This window comes from Morchella importuna (genome assembly GCF_003444635.1).
Source record: "Morchella importuna strain M04M26 chromosome Unknown Morimp01GS007, whole genome shotgun sequence".
Lineage (NCBI taxonomy): Eukaryota > Fungi > Ascomycota > Pezizomycetes > Pezizales > Morchellaceae > Morchella > Morchella importuna.
The window spans coordinates 707,755-725,742 of NW_025763404.1; the positions used below are offsets into that span (position 1 = coordinate 707,755).

Here is a 17,988-nt window from a genome sequence, read left to right on the forward strand (position 1 = left end):
CCGCAAAATTTTGAGTTATTTGGGGGGTTACCAAGGCCACCTGCTAAACTACATTTAGTTTAGATTCTGCAGAGGAGGGCTGTTTTCTCGAAGATCTCTTTCTCTAAAGTGAAGATCCTCAGCTTTTTGCCTTGGCAACCCCCGAATAACTCAAAATTTTGCGGTATCAATTGACTCTTCTTGGGATACGAGAATTGCCTGGCGTTATGCACGAGTATTAATTCTCCCAAATCTCGCCATCACCGGAGCCGCAAACAAATGAAAGCAATTTGGCAAATATGGACGTTTTCAGACTCAATGCATATGGGTTAGGGCTGCTTCTAGGCAGACACGCTGTAACAGCCATCCGAGGGATATGTTGCTCAAGATTTACTATTTCTTTTATAACAGATAACTATCAGGGCCAAAGGTTTTAAGGCCCCTGAGCTCGCCACATAGCCTCGATATTCAGAGAATTCTCATTGGAACAGAAACCGCTTTTACGTTTGACTCATGGACTAACAATGGTACTAATGCAAAAGGATAAGAGAGGAGATAATAGCTCAGACAACAAATCTATCTACGCACTTGTAGGATGTCGTCTTCGATTTCGTCCTCGACTTTGCCAAGACCTGGCTTGAGAGATGCGCGAGCTTTGGCCACTTAATGCCCTTTCGCACCCTACATATGATGTAATTTTTGAACTCAATTGCACATTAGGAGGAAGCTTCCGTTACGCAGTTAGGTAGTTACACATGCTTTCCCTGCGGATGTTCGCGCCAAGTTTTCGGTGTCCGCTCATGGACGTTAAAGGAAATATATTTACAATCAAAGATGCGCAATCCCATTGGACCTGCGCCTGCAAGCCTGAGTCCCACTTGCCTGGATCATGGGTGAGGAATACGGAGTCAAATTCAAGCTATCAATTTTAAATTATTCTCCAAGAAGAAAGTACGGGTACATCTGCCGATAACCCATCTATTACTTACCATCTCCAAGTTCTGGGCTCATCTAGAGGTCCCAGGATGTTGTATGCACGTCAAGTATGTAGTACATACTGACATATAGGATAATAATACAGATAACCTCACCCCTGAGGTTATGATAGGACACAAGGTTCTGACTAGCCAACGGTTGATGCATCAACGGCTGCAGGCCCAGGTTAACAACAGCGAATTGAACCTCATTTTGGTGGTACATAACCTCCCACAACTGATAACATCACCAGAATCTTAGCTGCAGCTGCAGCTGCCCCGCACTTTGGTGTAAGGCGATGCCTATTAGTCGAAAACTCCATAGGCCAAATCCAGTGATTTACGTGTCCAATTGTTCTTCTGGATACGTACCAGATCGGCTTTCTGAGACAATTTACTACAGTTCCCGCTTTCTGGGCAACACGATAAGCGTGGTGAATCTTGAAATCAGGTTTATTCATTGCTATTCGCTGAAGACCATGGGCCAAATTGGCCCTCGAATTGAAGGCGATTTGATGAATTCAGTACCGAAAATAATTGATATTCAGGCAACGGTGCTCTGCGTAGCCTCGGGCGTATAATATGGATCTCACTTTCATTGGACAATATATTTGTTTGATGGCGTGATATACGAATGATTAGTAAATTATTCGAGACCGGAGCTTAGGAAACCTTCACATGATAGCAAACATCTTGGTGCTTGCTGGCATGCAGATGTTGATGAAACAAAAGCTACCAATAATGTGGAGGAATAAGTTTGGGTGCATAAACGCACCTTCCTAAAATGAGCTGATCAGAACTTCTCGTAAAGTAATGGAATGACCTCGCTCCACGGCCAACATATCAATATCTGCAGCTTCATTCTTTAGTGGCAAAGGAAGGGCCGGTGAATGCAAGAGAAGAGATAGCTCTCGTTTAAACCCAGCAATTCCCAAAGATGGGGTTGACTACTTCCTTGAGGAACGAGAGGGGGGGGGGGGGGGTGGAGGGGGAGGGGAACATTAACAGTACCGGCAACCCTATATGCACAGTACTATATTGACTCGCCTGAAGTTCAAAATGTGAGTAGGTATTGAATGGGAAACAATACTTTTAAAGAAAAACGTTTACAGGGATGACCGGGCACCCTTCCAAGCCAACATTTTATCCGTTCTTAGCATCAATCTACTGCATAACTTCCAATTTGGGGCCACTTTGTTGATAAAGTGATACCATTGGTACGGGCCCAAGATTTTCTTGTGTTGCTATCAGCTCTACTTTACTACTGCCGTGTGGTGGTGTGCACGCGTGGTAGTTAGCTCCGAATATCACTTCCTTAGATTAAATACCTGCATAAAACTTCTACGTACATGCATTGATACGTAACCTAACCCTCCTTTTATGATTACTAGTACTTTTTGTTTGCCAAGACCAGGAACAAAACTCCGAGAAATTTCGACTTCAGCTATCTAGGGTCCTCGTGATGGAAGTTGCAGGTACATATATAAAAAAGAAAGAGCCCTACTGGCTGGCTGGTAGACTTCTTCTCTACTATATGTACTTACATGCCAGACTACATAGTTAGCGCTCTGGATATATATACAAACCATGATATAATTATATCCGGCAGCGCGCGTACGGTACGTACATTTGCATACGCCCCCCTCCCCAAAATTGGGGTTCGCGATAAGTACATATGTAGGAAAAAACGCAGACCAAATCACTAGGGCTGAAATTTTTTTCTCTTTCCAAGATTTTTTCTTTCAGCCTTTCGAATTCAAAAATTTATTTTCCACGACGACATCAGTACGACGACACCCTCAAGAACGATTTACAGTGCTAGAGTATTTCATGCAGCCGTGAACAATGACTCGCATATGCAGGCATGTTGGTCTGTCTGTTCTACACCAAGTAACGTTTACCTACTCTACTCTACGCTAGAATACATGAGGCTAGCTTACCTAGCCAGCCTTGGCGAGGAATGTTGCCACCCCATTGGCCGGCGGACGACAGTGGTACATGGCGCTGGGACGAAAACCGAACCGGTACCGCCGGTCACTTGAGGCAGAATTACACAGCGAGCTACGCTAGGCTAGGCTAGGGTGTGGTGTGGTGGGGGTGGGGTGTGGAAAATGGTGGCAATATGATCATTGGTTCAGTATTAACTAAAAAAAAAAAAAAAAAAAAATAAGAAGCCACCTACATGTACATAGTTCTATGTTGTGGAATTCGAATCTCTATCAGAGCAATTGCAAGCAGGATAGATAGATGTAACAATGTAACAATGTAAAAAATGTAAAGAGTAAAATGGAGAACGTAAACCCGTGTGAGACGTAAAATCATGAATGTTTACAGTGGAAAAGAAAGTAGGCTAGCAAAATAGATCATGTACATATAACAAATTGTTTTTTTGAAACTCCTCCGGATCCTTCATCCCTCATCGCTCATCCCTCATAATCGTTATCATCATCAAACTCCCAGCACAGCATATTGAACCGAATTGGTGGCTTTGCTTAGCATAACAATAATAAATAACAAAAGAAAAACGTCAAAAACGTTATGACAAAAAAAAAGGAAATGGCTTGTAGTTGAAGAACAACCTGTTACTGATCCAAAAATTAAAGAGAACAGCAAACAAAAACTAAAAAATACACTAAAAGCACATAACGATAACTCTCACCCGTAGCTATCCCCGCCAAGGGGGCTCTCCATAACAAATGAAATTCCTCCCCGCCAGAAAAGACCGATCGTCAAGATCATGAATACCTCCTCACAGGAGTAGACTCTCTCCGTCCGCCATAGCTCCTCCTCACCTCATTCGTATACAGCCTCCCGCCACTGATATACCCATCATCACTGCCCACGGACCCCTGATCCGACCGATACCCAATATAGCTCGACCTGTCGCCGCCCGGGTTCACCGTATACCGTCTCTGCCCCGCCGCCGCCCTCACGCCTCCCGCATGCACATGCGGCGCATAGCCTGTGTTGTGGGCCGCTTGGTAGTGCGACGACGGGACGCCCTGGTGGATCACGGGGCCGAGGCCATCGGCCTGGAGCACCATCGGCTGGTTGAAGCCCATCTCGCCGCTGCGGATGCTGGACGTGGGGCTGTCGAGGCTGCTGCGGCTGCTGCGGCTGTAGCGGCCGCCGGGGCTGAGGCGCGGGGACAGCTCGGACCGCCCCATGGGTGTGCTTTGGATCAGCACGGGTGGAGGCGTGGTGGAGCGCCTGCGGCTGGAGAGCGGGATGCGGGTGCTCGTGCTGGTGTAGGCGGTGGCGCCGCGGTAGGTGTCGGGGGAGGCGTGGTAGCGGGTTGTGCGCGGGGCAGTGGAGTAGTGTGGGTGGGAGTGGCGGTCGTAGGATTTTTCGATGATGGGGAGGGTACGGGTGGTGCGGTGGTAGTCGTAGTCGAGGGGCTGGGAGCAGGTGCACATGGTGGATGAGTGTTTGAGGTTGTTTGTTTGAGAACTTTGTGAGTGTAATGGAATTGGTTCCTTGAGGAGGTGTAGTAGTAGTGGTAGTTGTAGTAGGATGTAATATAAGACTTGAAGGAACTGGTAGTAGCAGTGTAGTTGTAAGGCTTTGTGTTTGAGTAAGAGTGACTCTCGTGCTGTCCTTCAAACAAAAACACAGCGGAACAGTAGCAATACTTATATCTGCAACACGCCCCCTTTAGCCAAGTCCCGAGTGAGCGCCTGTGAAATTTTTTTTCTTCACTATCTGCAATGTCCTTCTCCGGGCGCCGGGGGGGCGATGGGAAAGGGGGGGGGGGGTGTTGGTGGTGGGGGGGAGGGTCAATTATCAGATGTGTAGGGATGATCCCACTGAGCTCTCATGCTCATGCTCAATACATGTAGTTGTAAAGTGTAGGCAGGATGCCTATATTAGGGAGCGTATGTAGGAGGGAATCAGCGGGTTAGTTATCTTTTGAATAGGGCTACATGAACATCCCGCTGATAGGTGGAGGCGAAATTGGGGCGCGATGTTCCGGTAAGTGGTTTCCGCAGATGGATGCAGGTTAGGTGTGGTGGGGGGGGGGGGGTTGTTTGAAGAGTAGAGCAGAGAGCTACAGGTACCACAAACAATGTCAGCAAGGTGCCTGTAATATTTCCTTTCGTTCTTGTCGACCATAGGCTGATAGGATATGTCTGTGGGTAGAGTACCTACCTACTCTACCTATAGCTAGTACTATTACGTACCTAGGAACAGTACTCTACTCTACCAGTGAGTGCAGCAAGCACATCTAAGGGGGGAGTTCCCCTTCGGCGACGCAGCCAGCGAGCCGGCCGCTGTATGTACTGATCTACCCTTTTCCAGAGCAACTCCATCCAGTAGCAAGGACCTCAATTGGTGATCCCCGAATTTTCACCACATTCCGCGGGAATCTAGGGCGGTAATTTCTGGGCGAGAACCATTAAACTGACTGATTGATTGACTGATTGATTGATTGTAGTAGGTTGTTGCACGTTGGTTGGACGTACCGTACTACTCTACGTGTACGTTTGTACCTACGAGGCGCGGTTGGAAAATCTAGAACCTTGGAACAAAAAAAAAAACCAAGTCAAGTCATGTACCGAAACTCGTTTCTGGACGATCCATTGTTCAGGTTTGATTGCTGTAGAAAGTTCGAATCTAAAATCCTTGCAGGTGATGAAGGAACGCGTGCCCTGCCCATGATTGACAGTAGCGTAGCAGCAGCAGCAGCAGTAGACGTACTACTAGTTGGTCTTAGTTGTAGATCAACCCTCATAAACGCCTGCATTTTCGGATGCGCCATGCCCTGCCCTGCCCAATTGTTAGCTGTCGGCGTTTGGTTACCGTACCGACCTTATCGACTTCTCCCCCCAATGCAACCCAGCAATCCCCAATATATTCCAAGACAGGATGACGAATAACTAGCAAAATTCCAACCTAGTAAAAGTAAAATTGTAGGGAAAGGGCAAATAATAATAAATTATTACCCATCACAAAATAAACCCCAACCCACAAACGCCCCTCCGCCGCCCCCCCACCAATAGAGAGCCTCCCAAAAAGCAAAAACCTTGATAAATCCTGACGTCAAAGTCCAAAAAAATAATTGTCGCCGCAGCATCTTGTCCCATAAATGCGATATGTTTATTCACAGTCTGATTGGAAACTCAATTGGGGGGGTCCAGGGGGTTGAAAGCAGAGGGCCCAGTTATTTTATTTTATTTTTTTCTCCCGTCGCACAAAAAGAATGGGAACCCTTTTTGGGCGGTGCGGTGCGGTGCGGATGTTTACATTCGAAAAAGTCTGCAACAATTGGGAAAATCGCTCAACATGCGATAGTGGGCGTGCGCGGGCGGGCGGGCAGGACAAGTTCCCTCCCCGGCTGGACCGTAGGCTGCGGTTAGATATCCATAGGCAGGTAATTGCAATCCATATCTCGCTACCTCTCCGTTAATTTGTTCAGGCGAGAGAAATTTGGATACGTTCGGTAAACTGTCGCTGCTGGTTCTAGCAGAAAAGATAGACGACAGTCGTGTGACATGACATCCGACGGATTACAATACCAGTATTGAGCAATCAATTGCAAGGCTGCTAGGGCTGGTACTGTTCCCACTGCATGATAACTACTGTAGGAGTAGTTTGCGTCTCCTCATATTTCCTCTCTCTTTTTTTTATTTTTTTTATTTTTCATTTTTTTTTATCTGCTACGCAGCTCTGGAATTGTTTTCCTGTTTTTCCCGGCGTACGTTAGCGATCTATCTTCTGTAATTTTATACTGCATGAGCAGAGCAGGAAAAACCAGGGCCTGAAGATTTCTCGAAATCCTATTGACCGCCTACCTAGTCTCTAGAATCCTCCCCCGCCCCTTTCTCTCGCATACAGATACAGAAAGCCTGGGGTAGCTGGGTATAGAGTACGGTAGGTTGTACGATAACTCGGCCTAAGTGCAAAAAAAATTAAAAATGTTTCCGTAGTAGTAGGATCAAATTAAAGTAAGAATGCTAATCAGGACTTCCCCCCCCCCCCCCCCGGCCCTGACTCTCCACGACCGACTCTTCCCACCAAGTTGATTCCAAGGCCGCAAAACGCCCCGAGGTATTCAAATCTAAGACACACACCTCACCCATGTCACCCGATTCGACTCCGACTCTTATGTTTTTCGGAGAAAATCAATTTATTTTTTTGTTTTTTGTTTTTTGGTGCAACGTCGTGAGACAAGACAGCTAACACTGACATTGACAACGAGGTTGAAACATCATGTGCGCTGATGCCTGAGGTTTTGGGTTTTTTTGTTTTGTTTGGGTGTTGTTTGAGGATGATTTACATACCTGCCTGAGAATGGGAATGAGAAACATGCGCGGGATAGGATACGTGTGAGGGATTCGATGTATATCCGACCCCGACCCCCGACCCCGACCACACCGCACAGCACCGCACAGCACCGCACAGCACCGGTATACCCAGTGTCGAGAATAGGTCTCGTTAAGCATTGTAATTCTATTCGATGATGTTTTTAGCCCGCTCTCTACAGCGTTTACCCCCTTTCTTTCCTTCTTTCTTTCGAATTCTTTCTCTCAGCCCGCGTCTTCGTCCAAGTATAGCACAATAACAACAAACAGTAGTACGTACCCAGCACAAAGGGCAAAAAACGAGTGTTCCTGTGCGAGATGCGGCATCGAACGATGATGCACGGCACCCATCTACCCAGCTATAGGCGCTCTATCTGGTCAGTAACAGCTCAGAGAAGCAAGCAAGCAACCCGTCCGGTGCAGCCCCACGCACTGTAATGGCATCTCGTAATCCTCGCTCGTGTTCGCAGTTTCACGATCGTACATCGAGTGGGGAAAAACGCTGTTAATCCTCATGACCTGGTTTGCTACTTCTTTTTCAAACGCAATGAGCCTGGCCTGTGTGTAGGCTTCAGATCAGATGCATTCCACGACATTGTAAAAGTATGTAGGTAGGTACAGCAGCAGCAGCAGCCACGGCCGTCCAAGCAATCACGATATCGATATCCAGCTCACTTCGAAATCCACAACCCGTCCGTCGCATCGGGAAACGACAGGGCTGGTTGATATCCCACGATCGATTTTAACGGCCGAAGAAAGAAATAAAAGAAACAAAAGAAAAAGGAACAGTGTCCAGCATCGGAATCGGAAATAAGTGATTCCTGTCAGGAAGGCTGCGGTATGTAGGTACTCCGCATACATAGATACTCCAATGCGACCGATCGGTCAGCTATGTTTACAAACCAACCCTCGGTCCTCGATTCGGCCCTGTCAGTATGTTTGTTTCCTGGTGCTCGGGAGAGTACATAAAGATAGAGGGTCAGGCAGGCAGGCAGGTACGCTTAGGAACATCGACAGTTGTATAGCAGGATCGTAAAGTCCAGGGGGCCAGGGGAGAAAAAAATTTGTCTTTTCAACGAGGCTTGCATTTTTTTTTTAAAGCAGTGTATTGTTACACTCATGTGATCGTGATGGCTTGCTGGGGGGACCAATTAAGCTTTTTGGGGAAAGAAAAAAAAGTGGTTGACAAAGGTGATGTATGTACTTACATGTATGTAGTTGCAGAGTGATCGAAACCCTTACCCAATTTGAATGTTAAACATTGTCATGCCTGTTTGTTCTCACCCAGTACCTTTTCGGGTTAGGGGACAGTAGAAAAACAAAAAAATGGATGTTTGTAAAGAAAAAAAGCATTGAAATGTTCGTGGAGCTAGCCCGGGTCTTGTGGTGAGACCATGTAGGTACATACATGTACGAATTGCTTTTGTATGGAAATGTCAGAATGTAGATCTCGAGCTGTGTATGTTGAAACATTGAGGGTACTTACAAATGCGATTAGTGACACCGGTTATGAACCGTCAAAACCCTTGTTCCCCAATAGGGCAGTTAGTGTAACTAAGGCATTCGTCAGAACCTAATAATCCGAATCGACGAGGAGGTTGAATTCAAAGAAAGGGAGAATCAGGAGAGGGGTATAATCAAGAAGAAGTGTAGGAAGAAGACCCAATAGGTAATGGGGACGGATGGTTCAATCACGAAGGAGGATGAATGCCCATGTACAAGTATCTACTTATATACTTATACATATAAAGGTGACACGTCTACCTGTTAGGCTAGACTGTGGACATCGTTACAAAGACCACCTTACCAGAAGGCTACATGTACACTTTGTTTATATGTGTTTAATCGTTTCACGGTTTTGTCACGTCCGCAGCTGTGACATCCGTAACCTGAAGCACGACATGTCACGTATTCCGCGTGACATCCCATGAGTGACTGTGGGCACGCGCGTACGTACATGTACTCTACCTGCATCTAGGCTGTGACAGGAATTCAAAGTGTCGGACCTGTCGGTCGGTCGGTCGGTCGGTCGGTGCTCAGCGGTACTCAGCCATCGGGATATATTAATACGAGCTCTAGCTCTTACGTGGCTTCTGGGGATTTCACCTCAACGTCTGTCCATCGTGGGATGTTAGCGACTTAAGGAGTACATACTCCATGATCCAGCTGAAACCCAACACCACTTTTCCTTTCTCAATCTTCGCAATATCCGATTTTTAAGCTTCCTTGGAAGCACATACCAGCACAGACCAGTACCTATTTCATATCCCCCCTGCCAAAAACATCAATTGCGGTATTCGCTTCCCCCCGGTGTTTCGGAGCCCGTATTCGGGTTTGCATCATAGCTTCCCACTCGCATCCTGTAGCGATTTTCGCTAATCTTATCTTATCAGGACACCCCTAGATGACGTTTTAGTGATCTGCACAGCCACGATAGCCACGCGTACCCACAACTACCCTGCAGGCTAGTATGTATTCGTATTCGTTTCGTCACAGTAGGAACCCTGTTTGGGCTGTTCGGCGGGGGTGAAGAGCAGGCGCAGGACACAGAGCGACACGGAGCTACAAATACTCAAAAGAGCTGCTGTCGCCGCTTGCAATTAATGGGGGACACAGTCAGAACTCTTTTCATGCTTCCATCTGCGCATATTCTTGGAGCTGATATAAACCAGTGCTTCCAGTACTGTTACACTACACCACAAATATATCCTTAAACACTACAGCTCCCAAGCAAGGCAAGCAAGCACCCAAGCTAACTCCCCTCCCACCACCACCATGTCCGACGAAAAGCGCCCCTACCGCCCCGACAGAGAGGGCCACTACACTCCACCTCCGCCGCCCCCGCCGCCCCCACCGCCAATCCCCCCACACTACCAGCAGTCCCCACCAGAACCCTCATTCTCACCCCCCTCCTACGTCTCCCTCCCCTCCATTAACTCCTCCACCCCCGCCGGCCCCACAATCGGCCCCAACGGCCGCCCCAGTGCCGATGAAGACCGCAACTACGACCTCGCACAAACCCCCGACTACGGCGGCCCCGGCGACCAGCCGCCGCCCGCATACACGGAGACCTATGGCGAGCTGGACATCACGCAGGACGGCATGTCGACGCATGCGCAGCTCTCTGGTCCGTCCCCTCCCCACCCCACCCCCCCTTCTTCTCCCCGTTAACCCCGCCCGCAGAGGATGGCCGCATCAACATCAACATCCACGAAAAGTCCGGGCACCTGTCGATGCTGCTCGCGCCGGCGATGCGCACGCAGCTGCAACTCGCCGAAAAGGCCGCCTCCCGTGCGCGCGCCGAGAAGCCCACCAGCGCCATCTTCGGCGTCCCCGAGTTCGCGCGCGACGTGCCGCCGCTCAACATCGTCATCCAGATCATTGGCAGCCGGGGCGACGTGCAGCCGTTTGTTGCGCTGGGCCAGGTGCTCAAGAACCAGTACGGCCATAGGGTAAGGGTCGCGACGCACCCGACGTTTAAGAAGTTTGTCGTCGAGAATGGGTTGGAGTTTTATTCGATTGGCGGGGATCCGGCGGAGTTGGTGAGTTTTTCTTTTTCCGGGTTGTGGGGAGGAGGGAGGAGGGGGCTAATGTGGTGTGGGGGTAGATGGCGTTTATGGTCAAGAATCCGGGGTTGATGCCTGGTATGGATAGTCTGCGTAGCGGGGACGTATCGAAGCGCAGAAAGGGCATGTGGGAGATACTACTAGGCGGGTGGAGAGCATGTGCGGAACCTCCCCCCCCCCCCCTTTTTTTTTATTACCATTTAAGACGGAGGCTCACGGGATTTTAGGTATCGAGCCAGGCGACGGCACTCCCGAGGGCTGCGGAGACCCGGCGGCGAATAGGCCCTTTGTCGCCGATGCGATCATTGCCAATCCGCCCAGTTTCGGGCATGTCCATTGCGCCGAGAAGCTGGGAATACCGCTGCATCTGATGTTTACGTATGTTTTACTTATTACTTTTACTATTTACGATGACTCTACTTGCTTGGGATTGGTGGGCTAATGATTGATATGTGGGATTTAGAATGCCGTGGTCACCAACGACTGCCTTCCCACATCCGCTCGCAAATATCCAGAGCTCTAATGCGGAGAGCGGCGTCACAAACTATCTCAGCTATGTTCTCGTCGACATGATGACTTGGCAAGGGTAAGTCTCCGCATCACAGTCCATCACTCGGCCACATGCCCGCCCCCAAATAAACATAACTAACTCTCCGCAGCCTTGGCGACCTCGTCAACCGCTTCCGCGAAACCAAGCTCGGCCTCGACCCAATAAGCACCATGTGGGCCCCGGGCATGATCTCCCGCCTGGCAGTCCCACACACCTACATCTGGTCCCCCACCCTGATCCCCAAGCCCCTCGACTGGCCCTCCCAGATCTCCATTAGTGGCTTCTCCTTCCTCTCCCTCGCCTCCAGCTACACGCCCCCACCTGATCTCTCCGCCTTCATCGCCGCTGGCCCACCCCCGGTCTACATCGGCTTCGGCTCCATCGTCGTCGACGACCCCAACGCACTCACAACCCTCCTCTTCACGGCCCTGCGCACGCTCAACGTCCGCGCCCTCGTCTCGCAGGGCTGGGGCGGCCTCGGCGGCGCTGACATGGCGCCCCCGCCCAACGTCATGCTCCTCGGCAACTGTCCGCACGACTGGCTGTTCCCGCGGTGCGCGGCCGTCGTCCACCACGGCGGCGCCGGCACCACCGCCGCCGGCATCCGCTGCGGAAAGCCCACCGTCATCGTCCCCTTCTTCGGAGACCAGCCCTTCTGGGGGTCCATGGTCGCGCGCGCGGGCGCAGGGCCCGAGCCCGTGCCGTTCAAGAAGCTGACGGCCGAGATCCTGGCTGAGAGCATACAGACGGCGCTGAGCGAGGAGGTGGGCGTGCGCGCGAGGGAGCTGGGTGAGCGCATACGTCACGAGGCGGGCGCGGAGGTCGGCGCAAAGACATTCCTGGCGGGGTTGGCGGGAAGCGGTGGCAGTGGCGGCGTGTATAGGTGTATCCTTGACCAGTCGCGGCCTGCGGTGTGGCGGCTGCGGAAGAATGATGCGCCGCTGAGCGCGTTTGCGGCCGCGCTGCTGGTGTCGAATGGGCTGGTTGAGGGGGGCTGGGGCGGGTTGAAGCTGTGTCGGCATAAGGAGTGGCAGACGGATGTGGGCCCTTATGAGCCGTTTTCGGGTGCCGCGGGCGCGCTGCTCGGCACGATCGGGAGCGTCATGATGGGGGTCGGAGACTTCCCGCGGGAGATCTTCAAGGTTGTGAAAAAGGCAGGCGACTCTTCGCCGCCGAACGGCGAGTCCTCGACCGCCGGTGGTATGTTGGGCGAGAAGGGGTACAGGAGTGATACTTCGCTGAGTGGGACCTCGACACCAAAGTCCATGAGCGGCCCGGGCTCGACAGAAAAGTCCATGAGCGGCCCGGGCTCGACAGAAAAGTCTATGAGCGGCCCGGGCTCGTCACAGCCGAGGGGTCCGCTGGGCCGAGTAGCCACCGGTGATAGTCAGGGAAGTGGGAATAGCTTTAGTATGGAGATGGCTCTGGGCGCCGGAAAAGGTGTTTCTAGGATCGTAGAGGCAGGACTAAAATGTATATTCAATCCTCACTCGGTTGCTTCGAATAACTGAATCAAAAGCTAACATATTACAGCACCAATGGACTTCGCCCTCGGCCTTGCTCAGGGCTTCCATAACGCACCAAGACTGTACGGCGACAACGTCCGCGAGGTCAGCAAAGTCACCGGCTTCCAAAGCGGCCTCAAGGCCGCCGGAAAAGAACTCTCACTCGGTCTCTACGACGGCATTTCCGGCCTCGTCACGCAACCCATCAAAGGCGCAAAAGAGGACGGGGCTGTGGGCCTGGTCAAAGGCTTTGGCAAGGGGGTCGGCGGAGTCTTCCTCAAAGGCGGAGCAGGTAAAATCTCCCCAATTATACATTACCAGTAATCTTTTTTGGAAACACCACCTACTAACACTGTTCAAAAGCATTCTGGGGTATCCCGGGCTACACAATGAAAGGCATCCACCGCGAGATCCAAAAGCTTCAGGTCTCGGACGCCGACAAACACATCCTCAGCTCCCGCATCGCCATCTCCGAAGCAGAACTGCACCAGAGCAGTCTCTCTGAGCAGAAGGCCGCCCTCGCCAAATGGGCCACAGTACGGATCGAGCCCAAGCGACCCATGAAGGACGTCTTCAACGGCGTCAGGAAGGGAAAGGGCAAAGAGCGCAAAAAGACTAACGAGTCCCTCCCACACTACCCCTATAATTCGGTGGAGACGCCAACGATGGCGATCAGCTCGCCCACGACAGAAATCACTCAAGAGGCTGCGCCGTATACGCCCGGTGTATTGCAGCAGGTTGCGTCTTACGATGATGATGAGCTGGAGAGGGCTATCCAGGAATCGGTCCGCGTGACATCGCAGGGGAATGCACAGCATGATGCGGCCGTGGAGGCGGCGATCAGGACTAGTGTTGCGGAGATGCAGAATGTGGCACGGAACAATCCTACGCAGACCTCGGATGAGGAGGAAGAAGCCTACCAGCGCGCTATTAGGGCCTCGATGGCCGAGACTAGCAGATTCAATGCTGCAGGAGGAGGAGGATGGGGAAGAAGTGGTGGAGTAGATGTATGGGAATCCTATGACAAAGAGACTGGTATGGTAGCGGCAGATCGTGATCTAGAGCTTGAAGAAGCGTTGAAGCAAAGTCTGGTCGAGAGAGGTGGCCACATAATGCAAGACGAAGCCGAATTCGAACGGGCCCTCAGAGAAAGTGAGATGTTCGCCGAGGGGGCCGGAGAAGACGATGAAAACGAGCTACAAAGAGCACTTAGAGAAAGCAGGAGATACGACAAGATGCCGCAGGGTAGCACCGACGAGCGTGATGAGGACTTATTGAAAGCCATTGAGGAAAGCAGGATACTTGATGAAGAGAAAGAGGCGAAACGGATCGCCGAGGAAAAGATAGTGATGGATTATGTGATAAAGGCAAGCTTAGAAGAGCAGGAGTACCAAAGAAGAAGGAACGGAGGTAGTAGCTTTACAGTAAATTAGCTTAGACTATAGCTAGCTTAGACGTATCTTTTTATTCTTTTTTCTGCTTTTTTGCGGGGGGAACTTGGAGTTTCTGGTTTTCAGTCATTTGCTTTGGTTTCGTGTCGTCCACGTACGTACGTACACTATTACGAGTCGTTGTTGACTCTTTGATATTGGATTGGAATTGTATCGGATTGGGGAAATACTCAATTACATAGATACCCTCCCCTGAAATCTCATTTCGTCAAATAACCCTTTTCCATATATATTCCAATATAACAAAGAGAGTAGAGTACACTGCATTTACTCTCGATCTCCCCCATCATCTCTGCCCCCCTGCCAGTTCTATTTCCGTCCACTCCTACACTTCCCTCCCAACGCCGCTGCCGCACATAAAAACAAAAAAACACACTCGGAGCTTTCGCGGCCATTCGTCTCTTTTCTGTAGATCATCTTGTCGGAAGATACGGGTAGATCCTTTTCGCCTAAGCACTGGCCCCAATTAACCCCCGGAACACGATCGTCTTCTTCCCGGGAAGGGCCTAGGGCCTGGGGGGAAGGAGCTTCAGCCTCAACGGCGGTAGAGAAATTTATTCCGTTGATTGTTTGCAGATCTGGTGGTGAGAATAATAGCAAGCCAGATATTATTTCGCGCACAGTCCTTTGTTACTGGGTTAGGGTAGCGTAATATAACTATTCTCTTGGCAACGGCACAGTAGTTGATTGGGCTAGCCACGTTGGTCGTAATTGTTAGGGTCTACGAACTAATAGCGGCTACGAATAGAAGCTTTCGGTTTGGAGGGACATCTCCATAGCTGTTGCTTGTTGGAATTTACTTCGGGGTTAAGCAGGCCTAGGCATAAAAACTCCAGGCATTACTTACATGTAGTTATTATTCTCGAGTCAGATCTCATGGAGTAGAGTAGTCCCGAGTCGGGCTCGACTCTACGACATTCACAGAGCATTGACATCATCCCCAATCCTACTTACTCACTTACGAGTCAGAGCTCTTGTGTGTACTACGTACGTAGGTGTTTTAACTCGGCATGGCACTTCAGGGTTTTTACTCCATGTGGCTAGCGCAGCGCAGCTCTAGTTTCCTTAGTGCGGGTGGTTTTGAAAAGATGTGGCTCTATTCATATAATTGTCTCATTATATAACAGTCCCAGGAGAGTCTGAAGATAAAATCATAGACTCTCTACCACACACAGAACCGCTCGCAATATACCCTCTTGCAAATCCAGACTCGCACATACGACATGGTTTCACCTGTCCACAGATCTTCCAGAACCCAAACTGACGTTCCCTTGGATAAAGGCCACCGGCGCCGACAAGGAAGCTTTGTGGGGGAGCCACCCCCAAAACAAGTATGTATGTATAATTCTTCCAGCAGCAGCAGCTGCTACAGCACACATGCACCCCCTGTCACCGTCTCAGCTACTGTGAGAAAGCGAAGAGAGGGACCGTCTCTAGCCTGTGTTGGATCACCCCCCTGTCCAGAACTGTCAAAATGTTTCATGTATATTTTAGCCAACCCCACTTTAACTGTTTCTTCTCTTTCTTGTGCCACCACGCACGCAGCCTACAAACAAGCCTGGACTTAAGTTCCTGCCTCTGTTTTGGGTTTCATGCAACAGAATATTCTAATCGCCTCACTCATGCCCTCGCTCCTCATCTATACGCTACATCTGGAACTGATTTCATCTTAAGCGGGAATACGTACCTACCCTACCCTACTCTACCTGCATGTATATATGTGCGTTCTTGAGATCGGAATCGTCGGATTGTGCCCTTCAGCCATTAAAGGCGCTGGCTGCATTGCTATATACTATATCATATACATGCAATTACTACTTGCCTTGGCCTATATAATTTCCCTTGCCCCCAATATTGCGTAGCTATCTTGCAAGGATGCGAATAACCATATCGCCTTTAGAAGCAGTATCTCTTAAAGCGACCATGGGTGCTGTTTTCCTTCCTCGATATAGCGTTACTCCATCCTCCACAATTACAATTTTTCTGGTCCATTACAATCACCTATCGTTTGAGAATACCTCGAGAATCATATCAAAACCCAGATACCGGCCCTGAATTGCGGTTCAGAGTCCCCCATCCACCGTGTTTTCACCACTCGCATGCCACCGCCTGCCACAACCCGCTCACAATGGATTGGCTTAAACGGAGCGTCATGTTTCCTCTCAATCTCACAAACCCTCACAAACGCCGAAAACCCCCTCCATGCTAGACAGAACTCTAACGGCCCAAGCCCCAGCGGATCCCCGGCCCCCATAAACACCCTCATCCCCCCGCCCCCAGCTCCTCCGGCCCCCCACCGCCAGATTCTACCAGCAAGCCCCACATAGCCGGCCTCAGTCGCTCCATCTTCATTGCCGTGATCATCACCGGCGTGGTAGTATTGACTGTCCTTTCCTTTCTCGCCGTCTGCTACTTCAAGCGCTGGAAACGCAACCGCTCCATCACCGAGCACACACTCTCCGTGCAAATGCATGACATAGACCACACCAGCCATTTCGGCGACGCCCCACGCCCCGACTCCACCACGCTCCCCATGCAGACTGTATCGCAACCAAAACCCGATGCCACTCTCCCCGGGAACGTAGTAGTAGGGAGCCCGCTGGGAACCATGCTAAACCGGTTCCACAGCCCGAGTAATAGCGCATCGCACCGCCGCCTGGGCTCAGGTGACAGTACATATAGTAATAGGGTTATAGCGTGGGATAACGATCACCCCACACGGACTGTCAGCAGCGCCAATGTACCACCCACGCCCAGCCTGTGTGGGCCGACGTCGTCGCCGGTCACGTATCAGGGAGTTCCTGTGTCGTCGCAGCCGTCTACCCCTGGGCCTTTCTCACCAGTTCCGTTTTCGGCGTATCGCTCGCCGTCAATTACGTCGCTGGATTTAAATCCACCACCGGTTCCTACCAGGGGGAAACGGCCGTTTAGGGATACGATAATGGCGGTGCCGAGGCCGCTGTCGATATCAAATAAGCTAAGGAAGAAGAAGATACGGCCGATAACAGAGAATAAGGCGGTTTCAGAGCCGGCTCTGGGGGCCCCTGTGCCCAGCTTTGCAGGGTTTAGCAGGGCGAGTGCAGGGAGTATGAGTAATTGGGTCAGCTGGTGGGAGAGCAGTAGCGATGAGGAGGAGGAAGAGGAGGAAGCGGCGGCGGCAAAGAGGAAAAAGCGGAAGAAATGAAATATCACCCTATATGGAATTTTCTTCGGCCGAGATTTTTCTCAGAAAATTAGGCGTTCGGGTTTAAGGATGATTGTATGCAGGACTTGTGTTTGTTGCCAAGTTCAATGGGACCGCACTCTTTCAGGTCATTACTGATAGCGGCAGTGACCGGCCATGCCGACGAATTTTCTTATTTTTTTATGTATTATTGATCACCAACATGGACGTCGATTTCAGGCTGTTCCTGATCAAGGTCTCAACTATCAGTGATGCGCAGGTCGATGATGGATGAGATGATTATGTATTGGTCTAGGTTACGAAGTCTGTTTTTATACAGGTCTGAAAACAGGACAGGTTTACTTGACCCGGTTCAGCTATGTTACCGCTGAATCGTGTTACGTACGCTCATGCAGTTTGCACCGCGACGACTCTCATAGAGGTTCTCTATATGATACTTATACATACATATGCCTCATTTAATACAAATTGGACTTA

The 17,988-nt window shown here is 50.4% G+C and overlaps 3 protein-coding genes across 3 annotated transcripts; 2 read left to right on the plus strand and 1 right to left on the minus strand.

Moving 5' to 3' along the window:
* Nucleotides 1-3,688: 3,688 nt before the first annotated feature.
* On the minus strand, nt 3,689-4,369 carry LAJ45_03377 (uncharacterized protein; the record flags this gene model as incomplete). The annotated part of the gene is made up of 1 exon (XM_046112964.1): nt 3,689-4,369. The coding sequence occupies one exon, from the start codon at nt 4,367-4,369 to the stop codon at nt 3,689-3,691; it is 681 nt and encodes a 226-aa protein (XP_045973841.1).
* Nucleotides 4,370-10,030: 5,661 nt separating this feature from the next.
* LAJ45_03378 (uncharacterized protein) lies at nt 10,031-14,309 on the plus strand (the record flags this gene model as incomplete). The annotated part of the gene is made up of 8 exons (XM_046112965.1): nt 10,031-10,382; nt 10,439-10,797; nt 10,863-10,980; nt 11,049-11,199; nt 11,285-11,407; nt 11,481-12,844; nt 12,905-13,168; nt 13,240-14,309. 8 exons carry the CDS (start codon nt 10,031-10,033, stop codon nt 14,307-14,309), a joined length of 3,801 nt encoding a protein of 1,266 aa, XP_045973842.1.
* A 2,485-nt stretch (nt 14,310-16,794) lies between these two features.
* Nucleotides 16,795-17,511, plus strand: LAJ45_03379 (uncharacterized protein; the record flags this gene model as incomplete). Its single annotated transcript, XM_046112966.1, has 1 exon — nt 16,795-17,511. The coding sequence occupies one exon, from the start codon at nt 16,795-16,797 to the stop codon at nt 17,509-17,511; it is 717 nt and encodes a 238-aa protein (XP_045973843.1).
* Nucleotides 17,512-17,988: the final 477 nt, after the last annotated feature.